The sequence below is a fragment of the Ixodes scapularis genome, unplaced genomic scaffold, assembly GCF_016920785.2.
Source record: "Ixodes scapularis isolate PalLabHiFi unplaced genomic scaffold, ASM1692078v2 PGA_scaffold1__304_contigs__length_218370807, whole genome shotgun sequence".
Classification (NCBI taxonomy): Eukaryota; Metazoa; Arthropoda; class Arachnida; order Ixodida; family Ixodidae; genus Ixodes; species Ixodes scapularis.
Window position 1 is genome coordinate 73,709,234 of NW_024609846.1, and position 16,734 is coordinate 73,725,967.

General features: G+C 42.1%; 1 protein-coding gene across 1 annotated transcript in view; it reads left to right on the forward strand.

Annotated features, from left to right (window-relative positions):
* Window positions 1-5,498: 5,498 nt before the first annotated feature.
* LOC115314361 overlaps window positions 5,499-16,734 on the forward strand; it is a 56,779-nt gene continuing 45,543 nt past the window's right edge. The window contains exons 1-3 of the mRNA XM_040210610.1: window positions 5,499-5,638; window positions 14,388-14,458; window positions 15,975-16,073. Coding sequence (XP_040066544.1) covers window positions 5,578-5,638; window positions 14,388-14,458; window positions 15,975-16,073 — 231 coding nt within the window. The 5' untranslated portion in view covers window positions 5,499-5,577. The remainder of the gene's footprint in view (window positions 5,639-14,387; window positions 14,459-15,974; window positions 16,074-16,734) is intronic.

The window sequence follows — 16,734 nt, forward strand, 5'->3', positions numbered from 1 at the left end:
GAAATCCCATTTTGCTGCCAACCAAGCATTGCCAAAGAAGCTTTTACGACGCGTGCAAGGCGAAACAAAACTCAACAAAACCCCTGACCAGCGCCTGTGAAGTAACGATTAAAATCATGTAAAGTTCTTCCTTTCCGTTTTTCTCTGATCGCGTGTATCACCTTTTTGATAGAGTTCACGAGAAACACTTGTCTAACAATGGCCTTTCCTTTCCCGTTTGAGTTCGCTTTCGCGTTAGACCTTTGCAATAAAAAGGCTCCAATGAGTGCGGGGGATCGGTGGCGGGTGAAGCGGAGATCTCGCACAGAAGAACCCAGGGATCCTATGTTTAATCCTTACCCAATCCCGTTTGAATAATTTTTGTTTTAATTCATTTATTCGGCACAGAAACCATGGCGCCACCTGCTGTCCAAATCGCTATCTGAGGATATTAGTTTTCAAGACTTGAAGAGAGACTTCGTCTTTTAGTGTAGAGAAAAGAGACATTTAACTTTTAGGTTATGTGGCCGGGTTGTCACCCTGGCGCAGAACTGTGACGTTGACTAAAAGTTCCCCCTTTCAGACGTTCTTTGTCAGCGGAAGTGCATTGCAATTCGTAAAGAGCCTTTCGTGTTTTTATGCGTCGATCCCTCTGGTATTCAATGAAGGAAAGCAAATTGGGTTCTGTGAACTTTTAAAAAGCGAGAGTGGAGGGGTAACATATCCAGTGCGGCCTGAGAGTGTTAACGCGTTGTCTGTAACGTGCTCAAAGCTGTAGATGTTACACAGCAGCACGCCTGTTCGATGCCGTACCTCGTCAAAACAAGCAGGGGTGCGGCTCAGATAGGTGATTAGCTGAACAGATGTATGACGTTTGCGTTAGATTCGACGTAGTACCCCCCCCCCCCACACACACACAAAAACACACACACACCCTGAAGCCATGGAATATTTGTCTCAATGTGCTGAAATTTTATAGACCTCCGTTTTCCCTCGTCCTCAGTCACACTGTTCACATATACGGTATTTGGGGTGGGGGGGGGGGATGGAAAAAAAAGAAGAGACATTACAACTTTAAACAAGTAAATAAATATAAAAGAGGAAAACAAGCAGCATTGAAGGTCGTCGAAAAACGTAAACACCCTCCAGTTGCCTGGCGCGGAAAAGAGAATGTTTACCCTCATACCGCAAAATCTACGATTCAAGACGGCGACTACTACCCGGAAAAGGAGAATAAGCGGAAACGTGCGGTCATAGCTGGGCGAGGGTTCATCAGTTGATTCATGGTATGCTGGAGCCTTGTGCAATGCGATGAGTCTAATGCAACAGAATAGAGAGGCTCTTGATATCCATGCGACAATAAAATTCTACGCATCTATTAAAGCTATGAAAGTACACATGAGCTCTGAAAACTAAAAATATAGGGAGCTCATTTTTGTAAAAGCTGATATAAAAGAAACTTAAACCTCTTTTTTTTTCTTTCTAGTCATAATAAAACAAATCCCCTAATCGGATAAAATAAGGCGGCGTGTGTACACATGTCATTTCACAGATAGGATCGGCGCCGCCGTGCGGATTATGCACAGCTAGTGTTTCTGCCACAATGCGGAGAAGCAAAGAACATTCACACCATCAGTTCTAGCCGAAGCAGGCCTTGAACATACTTAGCCAGAGCATCAAGTTTTCTCAACAATTAAACTCCTCATTTGCTGAGAATGGGCCAGGCGCCAACTACGGCGAGAGAGGGGGGGGGGGGTTCAGGCCCCTCCCCCGTCTCCCCAAAATTTCCAAAGGGAGGGGGGCAGAGCCCCTCCCCTCCCCCTTCAACCCCCTCTCCCGAGCCCTTCGGAAAAGCAAGTACTATCGCCTCCGCCGGAGGCGATGGTACTTGCTTTTCATTACACTCACTGTCTTCGTTCCCTTCAACTTCGACATTCGAGACACGAAGGAGTAAGGTGGGAGCCTGCATCCTAATACTGTTCTAGCAATATCACAAACAAAACGATAGTAAGTCAAACCCGTTTATAACGAACAGCAGGAAACGCTACGATCAGTTCGATATAGCAAGTAATTCGATATCGCAAAAAAATTTACAACGAACTTCCACAATGCGTTCGTAGTAAGGCCGAGAGTTTTTCTTTCTTTCTCATCTCTTCGCTTCGCCTTGTAACTCCGCGCTGGAAAGATTTTTTTTTTTTTTTTTTGGGCATGCGTGCAGTTTTTTTTTTTTAGCTTATTCCTCCTTTTGAATCGCTTCTCTTCGTGGACAACCGTATTGGGATTAAAAGTTTTTTTTTTTCTGTTCCTGCGTGCAGAGTGTTTTTTTGTTTTTTTTTTAGCTCTTTGCCCTTTTGAATCGCTTCTCTTCGCTCAATTATGTTCGCAACTTGAGCTTTTGGAATTTTCTTTCTTTCCTACTTCTGTTTTTGGGGGAAAGGACAGGCTAGAAGACGATTGTTTGCGCGTTTTTGGAGACCTTCCCGGGGGAAAAAAGTTCGATATAGCCAATATAATGTTCGTTATAAAAATGACTTTTTTCATGCATTTTTATCTACATTTTCCGTGAGTTCGATATCGACAATAATTCGCTGTACGTGGGTTCGTTCTAAACGGGTTTCACGTAATTGCTACTTTTGTACTAGGACGGAGATATATGCATAGAGAGATGTTCGCGATCAAAACTAACAAGATGACAAAGCGAAATTACTAACCATACTCGTACATTTATTCGGTTGCTCTTGTATCTGGAGATTGATTCTCATTACCATGTTGCACTGCAAAATGACTTATTTCGAATAACTATACGCTAGACGAAATCGCATTTGTAACCTGGTTCCGGGGGGGGGGGGGGGGGGGGGGCGGGGCGTTTTGTCGGGCCTTCCCCGGAAATCGGAAACTTTCCGCATATGGGGCCAGATACTCAAAAGTGCATTAAAGCGCTACGGGAAAACGTACTTGCACAGCGCGGAGTTTTGGGCCTAACTTATTGACCGCTGTCCGTTCGCGAAATATACTGGGAACTTTGGAGGAAAAGAAAACCGTTTTTTTTTTACTGCAATACTAAACTTTTTGTTACCGAACGCGCAATATTTGTTAAAATGTAAAGCTAGTAATCGGGATCAGAGGACGCCGTTCATGAAGTTCTTTTGTTGGTAAAATAATTGGACTTGACACCTGGTACGTTGATTTTCAATTTCGAAACAACCTTTATAGCAATTCTGGAATTTCCATTTATTATTTTTATATTTTTAGAAAATAGCGTTTTATCTTAAAACTTTCGGTTGGTCCGTAAGATGCGGCAAGCTGGTTGGTTCTAATAATCTCTAGTTTCAATCGTTCTTCGGCGTTACAAACGTGCATAAAGCTGATGACATCCCAATATATATGATTGTTCAGCTGGCTATTCAGCTCGTTAAAACAAATTGGCATTGAACAACTGCGCGATGACAAATAATGAGTGTTGCACAAAATACTAGAAAAATGTCAGAGTTAAAAACCAGAGAACAAGATAAAATAGTAACTGAGTATAGTGCTTAATACCCAACTCTAAAAAGCATCTGAGTAGAGTTCGAAATACTCGAAAAAGTTACTTATTACTATAAGGAACCTCTCAGGCTAGAGTTAGCTCAGCAGTTCACGACTAAAAAAATTATTGCGAATGAGGCGAAGATAAAAACATCATAACCCACAATATTTATAAATTGCGAGACGGACGTAATACGCGAAAACATGAACGTAACCGGAATTCATTATTCAAAGCTTTACCAATTCATAATTGTTTTATATTTATAAACTCAAAATTACGTTACGTGCTCCTTCAGATTTAAAGTCTAAGTGATTCAGGATGACAAAAATCTCTATCTTTAGAACGCAAAGCTTGCACCGTAATCAAATGTTTTTGTTAGTTTCAAACACTTAAAAACATTAGCGTAAATACGTATGACCTTGGCAGTACAAACGCCTCGACTGGCGCAGTTCACCGCGTCTTTGATGTCCGTGCTCTGGGTCCCCTGTTTCGCGCAAAATGCGCATGTGCAACTCGCTTATTAAATGGTAAAATAGTTTTTGTTTTGCTGGAGTTGGCTGTACTTAGTGGCACTGTATAGGCACCGGGTGGGAACATATAGTGCAATGGCTCCAGCTGGAGCGCCTCATTTACCAAAAGAAAACAAGTTTCAAGCAAATTTCCCCAGAAAAGTGTGGGGTAAAAGGCGCCTTTTCACGTGTTTTACTATGCGTACCCAACAACAGTGGACGGAAACTGCCAGTAAAGTTGTGCTCTGAGAGCTAGTGATTATTGCGGTATTATAAAAAAGAACAGACAAAAGCTATGAGGCAAAATCATTTAGCTAAAGGCTCATAAGAGCCTTTTAAATATTGTACTATTTATGATTTTATTCATTCATTCGTTCATTCATTTATTAATACTGTCAGCCCATACAGGGCTCTTACAAGGTGAATTAAAAGGCATAATGAACACATACAGGTCGTTGGTACAAGATAAGAATTTTGCCGTAACTAAAAATACGTGAGTTCTTAAGAAAAAAGAAACGTGTTTTTCGTCCCGCGTAAAAGAACTACGCATTTCAGGAAACAGGTGCTTCATAAGAACCTGATGCTAGCTGCTGGGGTGGTATGCCAAAGTTTGAGAACACCTTATCTGGATCAAAAGATACAATAGCAAAAAATAAATTTCTTCCTGAGCTGACCCCCACCTAAGCCTATGACAATGTCAATACTAAAGAATGGCGTTGTGGTCGCCTCAAAAAATTATTTCAGAAAAAAAAAAGATCGGAATGTCAGCAAGAAAGAAAACAACACTTTCTTGGTTGCTGCCAAGTGTTTTTCACTGACAAATAGAAATGCCACATGCGTCCACAACGTCAGCTCGTACTTGGACGATATTAGGCTTAGAAAGACATCGGCTCCACAAAAATATAGTCTTTCCCTTTTATATTTTGACTCAGGTAACTTCATGTACTCAAACGTTCGCGCTCTACTCCAACCACTAGCGTCACATCCTCACCGAGTTGCAGTTTTTCGCGGTACGTATAAATTATTTACGCAAGCAGAGAAAAGAAAAAGCACGTTCCTTTTGTTTTGACAACACCCGGTACTTGTGTAATTTGATGTAAAATCAAAAGTAACATTTGGTAAATGCAAAGATTTGTGAGAATGCCTTTACTTCTTGCACCCTACGTATTTAATTTTAACGAAAAATAGCAAGTGACATTTTTAATATGATGAAAACGTATTTCAGAAGGAGGCAGAATAACAAAACCCAGATGTCTCTCTAGATTGTCTTCCGCGATCCCTCTGACGTAAGAAGAAAAAACAAAAATAGAAATGCAACAACAATAGACATGGCCAATGAAAAAGAAAAATCGCACTAACTTCTCTGGCGAAGGAAAAAAACAAACAAACGACAAAACGAAATGCATGAAATAAACCGGTTCCTTGAAAAAGGGCAAGGGTTCATTTAATGTCCGTATAAATCCCAGTGGCTGTTTGCTGGCCACATACTCCAACGGTTTGATTTTGAGGAGGCATTTGGTCTCTCTTGCTAACCTGCGAAAAGCGCATCTATACTGCTAAAATATGCTGCTTACGCTGGCTCTGATTGTGCAAATGTGCAGCACCATACATGGATATGAAGATCGTGAGTGTCGGTTCATTGGAGTTCATAAATTTGGATTACCATTTCTCAGTGCGAATATATGAATATTGTCCCCTTTCGAACGGCATTGATTTCTGGCATATGCAGGTACAAGATATGCAACAGGGTAGTTCTGAAACATCTTTGTAGGCATAGCTCAAAGACTTGCATGGTCCTTTCGGTCCTTCAAGCAATGCTAGAAATAACGCCAGGAGTTATTTACAAGTGGATGCACAGTTAGCAAAACAAATAATGCGAGCGAAGTGAGAATGATTTTGTTTACGACCTTTTTTATTGAACGTTTATTAAATATCCCAATGACCTACAGTAGCTTTTTGTTTATTTAACACGAACGCTTTTAACTCCAATTTGATCCGAAGGAAGCAATGGGACTTGAAGTTTGTGAATTTGATTTAAGCATTTTATTTGATGCTTTGGGTGGCTGGATAGCATACACTTATGCGTTCAAGATCCTGCCTATTCGTAGCGTAAGTTCGTCTGCTTTTTTTTGCAGGGGTATGGTGACGTCAGAACGACGCCTAGTTCTGATTGGCTTTGATTGAAGGGGGTCGACCTTGAAGCAAGCTGCCTTGAAGTGTATCCACTATCTTTCAATCAACGCCAATCAGAGCCCTGCGATCTGACGTCACCACAACCCCTGCAAAAGAAGCAGACGAACTTGCGCTTCGCATTTGTCTTGCCTTGCGAGCCACCCAAAGTACGAATACCGTTGCTGATGAAGGTTATTATTATTATTATTATTACTACTACTACTACTAAAATGCAACCAGTAATGCACCTCCTAGTGCCAAATTTATGTGTTAAGTTAGAATGCCCTATCATGGAAGTCAGATACTAAAAGTTAATTCAGTCGTCTTGTAGAGCCATAGATATCATAGTTTTACTCCGATTATTAGACAGCTATCACGGTGAAATCTTGAATTGGACGTTATTGAACACTGGTGTCAGGCGGCTATAATTCCTTCATCACACAGATACATTTTATAGCACTCTTTATACAAACTCTCTTGGAGTTTTTAAATATCTTGTTACGAAAATCAAGACTGTTTAAAAGCCCTGCGTTTGGCGTTCAACGTTCTTCGTCATTCACTTTCTTTCTCGCACCCTCTTCGTGCCCTCCTTTTCGTAGTGTTCCCATTCGTAGAACCGCCATAACAGTGACCCCTGACAACACATGAACCTCGCCCCAAGGTGGCACAAAAAATATTCAGTCGGGTTGATAGGGAATTAGCCTAAGATAATGAACTAAGTGAACCCTCTGGATCAGCAGAGGCCAAACCCGGTAAACGACGTCGTTTAGTCGCTTGACAACTTCGTAGGGGCCTTCCCAATTGGGCTGAAGTTACGGGCAGTGACCTTTGGTGCGGCGTGGCTGGTGCAGCCACACTTTGTCTCCATGCTGGAGTATTTGACCCAAGAAGTTTCGGTTGTAGCGGGTTCTTGCACTTCCACTGCTCAGGTGCGGATGAAGGATCCTACACGATGCTCTAATTTAGGATGTTACTATTGCTAAATATTATTACACGGATATACAGGGTGTTTCTTTAGGCTTTACAGATTTTTACAAAAACTCGTGAGAGCAACACTAATGTGTTCTGTGCAGATGCGTTCTGCGGTCAGGAAGACATAGTATAGGCAAGTAATCGCCACAATAAGCCGAATAATGACCTTTCTAACTATTGAAAATGAACGTATGTCCAATTAGAAAGTTGCTGAGCATCATTGAAAACCACTATATTAGTAATTTCTAGAAAAAGTCTTCGAGCGCGCGCGGAGCGCAAGAGTGCGTTAAATTTATCATTCGCGCAACAGAGACAGGGAGTGCTGATGTTGAGAAAACGCGGATGCTAAGAGACGGAAAGACCGCACGGGCACGCTACCGCACCGGTAGCCTTTCTCCTGCTGCACTTGTGGTAAAGTTCACTCTTCCCTGTGCTTCCCACGCGTTTCAAGTCTTTTTAAAATTGACTGAATAATTGGTTTTCGATGACGCTAGTCAAGTTCCTAATTGAGAGCATGTTTACTTTCACTAATTGAATAGTTAATTAACTCAATATAGTTGTTAGCTGAATTATCGTGACGAGTATCCAGGTTTCCCTGGCCGTATGACTCACTTGCACAAACCGCATAAGTGGAGCTTTCACTCCCTTTTTTTTTTAAACAAATCGTAAAAACCCAGAAAATGCTCTTTATTTGTACACGAATGAATAAATGATGTTATAGTTATTGCCGGATGCAAACTATAAATTTCCCTCATCATAGAACATTCTGTCGATTTTTACGAAGTGCCTTAATTTTAAGTAGATCATACAGGTTTCACAGGCTCGGGGCTCGGATGCTGGGATGTAGAACGAGAGCGTTTTTACACTTACAAAATACTGTAGTGTTTTTCTTTTGAAAAGCTGTTCAAAAAGAACATCGGAGGCTATAAAATATCAACACCGTTTCATCTGACTTTTTTTAGTATTTTTATTGAATATTGGCCCCCTCTTAAATAAGAAGTCTTCTTTCGCCTCTAATGTGCCTTTTCAGTAGTTTGTATCAATTGAAACACTACAGCTTTTTATACAAAAAAAACTTCAGCCACGCGAATTTTTTTCTTTATTTGTTTTGCGGATTTTATATACGCGCACAGGGGGCAGAGACAAAGGCATGATGCCTGACAGGGCCTCTGCCCCCTGCAGTTCATACTGCGGAAATAACAGTACAACAAGTTACAATGAGAATAAATAACAAGACAGCCATTGTCATAAAAACAAAGAGAAACAGTCATTATAGAAATATCTGGAAAACACATGGTATACAATGACGCAACTCAAACCTTAGCTATTTATTTAACAAAGATTTGAAAGGCCTAGAGGCTTTTCACTCCGCTCCAAACTTGCTGCCGCAAAATAAGGTAAAAAAAATTGCGAACATTTTTTAATGTTATATTTTGTTTTGAAATTGCGTTCCTATATAGTTTTGGAACGCACTACATACATCCCACAAATACACAGAAGAAACAAACAATCTCCACAAACACCATGAAGCACTCACAACACCTGAATCACGGCCTTGTTGACTGCTCTGCAGCCTTATATACCCTACATTTTAGAGGTAATCATTTGGCCTGTGGCCACCTCAGCGTTTATTAAGGTTCCAAGAAAGCAGTGTTCAGACGTTTGTGAACAAAAGGTACATTGTAATTTTATTCGTATAGTATACAATAGATACATTGGTCGTCGTCATCTTTACAGTTCTATCTTGGCAGACTTAGGCCTTCAGCCTCTTCACGGAGGCTTGCACGGGATAGGACGTTTTTACGCCAGGTTGTGCACTGTAGACATGACTGCGATGAGCTCTTGGTGTCGCTGTGCTTCCGTGTTCCATCTAAAAAAAAACCTGCAAATGTCTTCACACATTTTATAGCGATATTCCTTTAAAAAGTCCAATGTCATGGTTCCAATACACATAGAATTCGATGTTTTTGCAAGTTGACATTTCTAACCGACTTTTTTTTTATCTTAGTGCACTCATCACGAGAGCCGACGCCCTAAGTAGCGCCGACCCTCGTGACGTCACGATACCACATAATGTCTGTGTCGGCGCACTGCCACCAGGCGGCGCATCCGGCGCCAGGCGCAGCGCGCTGATGCGCAATCGCGTAACCGCGTTGCCACCGGCGGCAGAGCCCATCTGACCGCCGGCGGAGCCTAAAGCTCCCCTTGATGTGTTTAAACTTTAAAGTGGAGCCGGACCCCCGGCGTGACGTCAAGCTCTTGCTCCCCGAAGGAAAAAAAACAAACAAACAAACAAAAATCTACCGTTTCGCGTTAGCAATTGATCGCTCGCCCTTCAGCCCGACTCTCTATCCATAAAAATAACGCCGGCTTTTTTTTTTTTTTTGTAACAAGAGCAAGTGTTTTTTTACTATATATTGGCGCTTACACACGCAATCTTTTAGACAAGTCTTCAAATGTTTAAGGAGGAACGTTACCTCGAGAGTTACATCTGTTTGAACACTTGCTCAAGGTCGTCGAGGTCGTCGTTGCGGGCGCAACGCATTCGTGTCGCTCTTCATCCAGTCGTAGACTGGGTGGCACCTATATAGACCGTGGACGGCAGCACCATTTGATTATTGTGCGAGTGCCCGAAAGTCTGGTCGCACATAATCCTCATCTTGGTTTTTTTCTTCTAATCGCATACCTGATCGCCGTCAATCCCAGCGTGGCTCAATTAAAATCGTACGGAAACTGCACGCTAAAGTTGATCCTTAACGTAGAACTGAAAATGTTATCGATGTCAAAAATCTATATTGGCGATGTGTGCACAGACAAAACTCAGTTGCCTCCAAAAAAAAAAAAAAAAAGCCGGCGTAAACTTGGACATATATAAGACCCTAAACTTAAAATATTGCCTCAACGAGGCAGACATCCATGCTTTCAGGGAATTCGACCTTGACTGTGAACAAATTTGCCTCATAAGAGAGTCGATTTATCTTGGTCGACATCCCTTGAATGTTTATCAAATTAGACGGGTGGATGAAGAAAGACCCTCCCCTAAAGGAATAAATTTGGATGACGTCACCACCTTGCGACATGCGGGATTCCTGAATAAAGTGTGATGACAAAATATGTTTTGCCTTGCATAGAAATCTGCTATAAGAATGCATCTCTGAAGATTAAAAAAAAATAAAAAAAATAAGCGAGGCCTTTCGCACTTTCACACTTTTAGACTTTTTTATTTTTTTTTAAATAGTGGGAGAGGGTACGTCCAGTACGTCACGGGACAGGAGTAAAAAAGGGAGGGAGAAAGGGGACCTGTCACTTAAGCTTTAATTCCACGCGCCAAATACAACACCTTCCTAGATACAACACCCTCCTGTCTGCGCAGAGAACCAGATTACTAAGCACACGCGTGAAAAACTGAATTCTATAGGCCCACTTCAGACGGGGCAATTTCTCCCAGCAACTTGACGTAGCAACACCAGCAACACTCAATTGCGTAAATTTTCAACGGCGGTTATATTCCTCATTTCATTCGCTGACGAGCAGGCACGTAGCCAGGGGGGGGGGGGGGGGGGCCCATGGGGCCTGGCCCCCCCCCCCCCCCCCCCCGAAATCTTTCATTTTGCTGAGACCTCCTCTCCCCCCTCCCCCTCATACAGCATTTTGTCATGGGCGGGCCCCCCCCCTGAAACATAATCCTGGATACGTGCCTGCCGACGAGTATGTTGAAACTGGATAACGCTTGTCCATGGACTACTGCGATCACAGTACACATATGGGCGCGTTCAAATAAGGACCGTCATAGGGATTGTCATGGCTACTTTTTTTGTTTTAAATTAAATTATTATATGAGGTAGCGAAACTTGTCCGCACAACGGAATGGACCCCACTTTTTCAAGAAACTTGCTTAGGTAAAACAAAATTGCATGTGAGAGGACGTGTAAGAACGATTTTACCAATTGTGCGCAGACGTAGCTTTGATGGCCACAGCAGTAGTAAATAGAAGCTTCTACAACGCACTATTTCAATGTATAAAGCACTCCAACTAGTATACATTATGTAGTTAAATGTATTTTATTTAAATGGTGTATTTCAAGTATAATAAAATGATAAACATGGCCTCTTGTGTAACCATTTCAGATTTAGAGCTTTTGGGGCGACTTTTTAACACCCCTTAGGCACGCTTCAGACGGGGCAACTTTCTCAGCAATTTTGGTGTTGCTGGCGGGTTGTTTCTTAGCTTTCCCTAGATCGACACGAATTGCTGAGATCGGGTCCGGCTCGAAACAAGCGAGCAACTCGGAGCAATTCGAAGACGTTTCAAGCGGCTGTTGGCAAATCAGGGACGCTATATTTACACGTGATACGCCTTGTCGGTGATGACGACAACTAAAGACTTGGTTCTAATTTGGAATTCATCGTTTTCATAAATAAACCGCTTCAGAAAGGTGCATAAGTATTCTCAACGACATTTGAATGAATAAAAACACGTTTATAGTGCGTAACTGTGTGTCAAAATAGTGCAAGAAAAATAAAATATAACGACGATCATGGCAAAGTGCAGAAAGTTGTTGCTGCGTGTGAACGCGGGCGGCCCGTGTTGCTGGTGTTGCTACGTCAAGTTGCTGGGAGAAATTGCTCCGTCTGAAGCGGGCCTATAGAATTCAGTTTTTCACGCGTGTGCTTAGTAATCTGGTTCTCTGCGCCGACAGAAGTTGCCCAGCCACCTCTGCGAGCTTGTTGAGACCTCAGTGGGTGTAGAGATCTGTTGTCCAGGGTTGCTAAACTCATCAAACACATAGTTGAGCATGTTGAATCGACGAGCAGTACCCCTTTCTGCCCCAGTCTCAGGTTTATTCAACATGGTTAACATTCACCAGCTCGCCTGCACCCTTTCCATTTTATCTCTAACAAAGTTGAGGCCGAAGTTCGCAGAGCGTGCTGATTGGACTCTCGCGACGATGGCGTCACGCGGGACAAGATGGCAGTCATCCAAACTCTCTCGGTGCTCGAATTCAAGCGAGATTGTGAAACAAAGTTGTAGCGAGCTTCATCGGAGCGCTCGCGAGCGACGGCGTGGGGTCAGTCAATTGAACGGCTGCACTGATGTCGTCGCGCCAGCGTGTCCCTACATCCCTATTCCGCGTTAGAGTCAGTGCTGTCTCGATTGTCCCTAGGCGGGATGTGAATATTCTGAACTTTCTTGTCACGAGATCGCCGTTTGCGGAAGATACTGGTGACGACAAAGTGACGGTTCACAAATTTGGGAAGGGGTTGTTTGAGTCCATAATCTTCGCGCTACAGGCGACGCGGACGACACCAAGAAAGGAATTTGGGTGCGCGGGGAAAAAAAAGACGGATTAATGAATTATTGTTGGCGCTAAGTCCCCACCAGTGGAATCTGTACGAGGAAGAAACAGACACTCACGAAGAAAATCAAAATATATACAATATACACGATTCGTCGGGAACGAACCTGAGAAGTGGTTGGATCACACCATCGCGCTCGCCCACACCTTCTTGCCCTTAGTTAATATAATCTCTACTTCCCCAGTTGTTTTCTCTTGGATATGGATCGAAACTTACACCTTTTTTGGTCGCGTGTGTTGTGCCACCGGTGACAGAACAGAACAATAACGAACCACCGCGCCGCGTCCGAAAGCAAGCGATCACGCCGTACCGCTGTGTGTGTTTATATCGCAGGTATCGCGTGACATTCACCTGCTGCTCAGTAGCGTCGCCTAGCGCGGTTCTCGCCGCAAATAGGGAAACTAAGGTGTGAAATTTTGGATAGGAGCGGGGGCAGGCGCGTCTTAACTACGTTGAACAGGGTTGGTGTGTTGACCGTTTCGAGTCTCGTCTTGTCTCCGATCTTGACCTTGTTCCGCCTGTCTCGGAGGAAGTTTTAGATGCAGTTGAGCGCCCGACCGCCGACGCCCGCCAGGCTTGCGCTTTGACCCCCACCGCGTGAGGGACTGAGTCAAAGGCAGTGGCTTAGCCAGGGAAGAGGCTTATGGGGCTTCAGCCTCCCATGAAATTGAGCCAACCGCATAACATACATGCGAGTATGAGGTTTGAAAGCACAGACAGAGAGAGATGATAGAAAATAACACAGACGACAGGGACAGGCGCTACTCTCAACTGATGTATTGCAAGACCGTTCAACGCTTATATGCAAAACTCATCTGCCTCTACATATCAAAACACGCTAACAGCCAATAAAACATTTTACAGACAGCCATCTAGATAAGTCACTTCTTTATCTAGTAGGTCTTATAACCTTATAACCATATACCCAGCATGGGCCAACTAGCCCAAACAAAAGTTTTAATGAGACATACATATCCGTTTTGACGCCCTTTCTCCCCCTCCGCACCCTTAGTCAAGGATATCTCGGTCAACACAGCCCCCCCCCCCCTCCCCACACACACACACAAAAACACACACTTCCCCAGAAAAGTTTTTGGCTACACTACTGGTCAAAGGCTTTTTGGACGTCGACTGGTACGATTGTTCTTGGTGGAACTTTCGAAGGACGATCGAGCACATCAAGATTGAAAATGAGCAGGTTGGCTTGCGTGCTCAGGCCCTGTCGGAAGCCTGTTTGGCATTTCTTCTTCCACATCTTCTTCCTCCTCTTCTTCTTCTTGCTCTTTTTCTTCTTCGTTTTCTTCTGCTTCCTCATATTCTTCCTCCTCCTATTCTTATTTTTTTTTAATTTAAAAACTTCTAAATTTATATATTTCGGTTAGCCATTCTCCTTTCGCAGTCTTGGGTCGAGTATTTCTTGGTAGAAAAAAGCAGGAGATACTTCCCAAACCTATATTGCAGCTAGGAAGAGCCTTTGACGCAAGAACACGTTAGAGAATTGGAACATATAGTTATAATAACAATATATTGAAGTGTGTGCTCTTTTTCATATTTTGTTATCTTTCCAATTCATGCAAACGTTTTGAAAATTCACCAAACTAGAAAGCGAAGGCCTTCAAAAAGGGCACGTTAACTGTTAACTACGAATTAGTCAATATTTTTGTATAATGTAAGCGAAAATGTATGAAAAGAGTATTTTTTTAATATACACATACCAAGACACAAGCCGAATTCGCCATTTTTTTACACAGCTCAGAAACTGGAAAACGTGCTTATAACATATTGTGACCACTAGTTATGCCACTGAACTTAGCATCATACACTATATCACGTGAATCTTGTGAAGCTCAATTACATTTTTTTTCTTTCAGAAAATAAATACATCAGAAAAGTGCAAATAAATGCAACATGCAGAGCAGACAAGATAAAAGTAACAGAATATGTGAGTAGTGTTTTGTATTATTTTTACAAATTAAGATTTTACCAGTCCCTGGAATAAATATCGCAAAAGTGTGCAAAATAATAATGAAATAATTACTCTCATATTTCTGAAAACACAATACCGAGATTCACGTCTAATTTGAAACCATTTTATGACCTTAAATTACACAATTACGGAAAATAAATTATTTTTAGGCTAAACTGATTATACACGCTTTAGGCATATATCTTTTTTCGCTCTGAACCAACACTCAAGGTGTTATGATTGTTTCTACGTCGTGTTCACTCGACATAGACACGCAATTTATTTTTTTCCGCTCTGTTAGAAATGGCCTGACACACTTTTTGTTTGTTCATGTTTTTACTGTGGAAACAGAATTTCTTAAAGTGGCAGCGCGGGCCGCGAATAGTAACACTGACACTGCATGGTGGCTCCATATCATTCCGAGAAATGACTTATGAAAAAAGGGGGTATCGGTGGCCGAGTGTGCTACCGATACAGAAGGGAAAACGATACCGATATCGTTTTCCCTTCTGCCTCTGTGTCCTCGACCAAAAGTTTTTTTGTCATTTTCTGCACCACAGCTTCAGGTGTTGAACGACATTATTAGCTTAGTTATATCGGTCTATTTAGGCAATGACGGCACAATGATAAAAGCAAAACCGAGTCTGTCTAAACATTTCCTTTCCTAATACTCGGATTGAAGACACTGGTTTTGTGAGATCTAGATGCATTGATACCTTCAAAATAACAGCGTATGACTGAAAAATCGGTTGCCGACTAAAGAAGATTGGCAACCAATAATAAAATAAAGCCGGTTACCGAGATTAGAGAGAGATTAATATTGGTGCCATATACTAGAATATGGACTGTAGCTGAGGAAAATATTGCCCATGAGTCAGTCGTGTGACGTGAAGACGGACATCGCGCTACGATTACCATAGCAACTGTCACTGACAAAGTGATTGTGCGGCACGTCGAACCCCCACATCACAACGGCCGCGACGATTGGTATGGCAACTGTCAAGCAATGAACGCTTCTATCTCGCAAGTGTTTGCTGAATTTGCGCTGTTACGTTTCTTACTTTCGCTGAACAGTGTCTCTAGTGGTGAGCTGACGAAATTAAGGCAGAGCACGTCTGCTATAGTTTTCCCCATGAATCACAAGGGCTGTAGGAGCAAGGTGGTAAAACTGACTGGCCGTGAAAAGGACACTGTAATTAAAATATACTAAAGGTTTGGTAAGACCGTATAATCGACGGTAGTTTTTCTTTTCATTTTTATTTTGTCGAGTTGACTTTTATTACTGCGCTATATTGTTTAATTTTTCAAAGTATGGATCAACTATAGCTCGCATCGCCACCCTAATGTGCTAGATGGCTCTGCTTTTATAGAATTGTGTTGGCCTGAATCCGGCACTTTCTTTGCCGATCCCCAGGATTATAAGAAATTTGCATTTTTCCTATTTCACAATACGTTAATTATTGATTCTTCCTAATTTCATATTTTTTTCAAGCTCGAAGTGGAAAAATGGTGCTTCATAATGTGTACAAACAAAACCACAGATTGGAGAGAAAAAACTACCGAAGACTTTTCTGACGAAAGACTCTGCAATGTGAGTTTTTTTTTCTATTTATCAATTTTTAAATTAATACAATTAGTTTAAAACATAATGTGTCTTACTAGCAGCTTAACTAACTGCAATATGTTCAAAACATGAACACAATAAAAATTCCCAGCGAGTTAGGTGCGCGCAAATCAAAGCTGTACACGGGCGGTGAACATTCCTGTTTATGCGGTGTATATTTGTGAATTTGTACGAGACAAAGCTCAGTAATTGCTATGGCTAATAATAAAAATATTTTATGTACATTCTCCCTCGACAATTAAAAGGTCTCTGACACGACAATACGTTTTTTTTCCTGCTAGGCGTGAATATGGTATGTCTGGATATCACCCAAAAACTATTTCACTGTAGAGTTGCGTAAATCTTTTTATAAAAAAATGAAATACGAACCCAATTCAAAGTGATCGCCAGTGCCCTGTGACGTAAACATGTACCGAAAGATGTAGAGGCGGTCAGAAGGGAGGCACCGCCGAAAGTCACGTGAGTTGTAACACTCCTCGTGCTTACCAACACCTCGGCTTACCACGACCGCGTGTAATATTTTTTATAAATATTTTTGTTATTCTCCGCACTTCCGCGAGCGATCCAAGCAGACAAGGTTTCTTTCATTTGTCTTTCATCGCTTAATGTTGCTCTAAAGGTAGAAGAA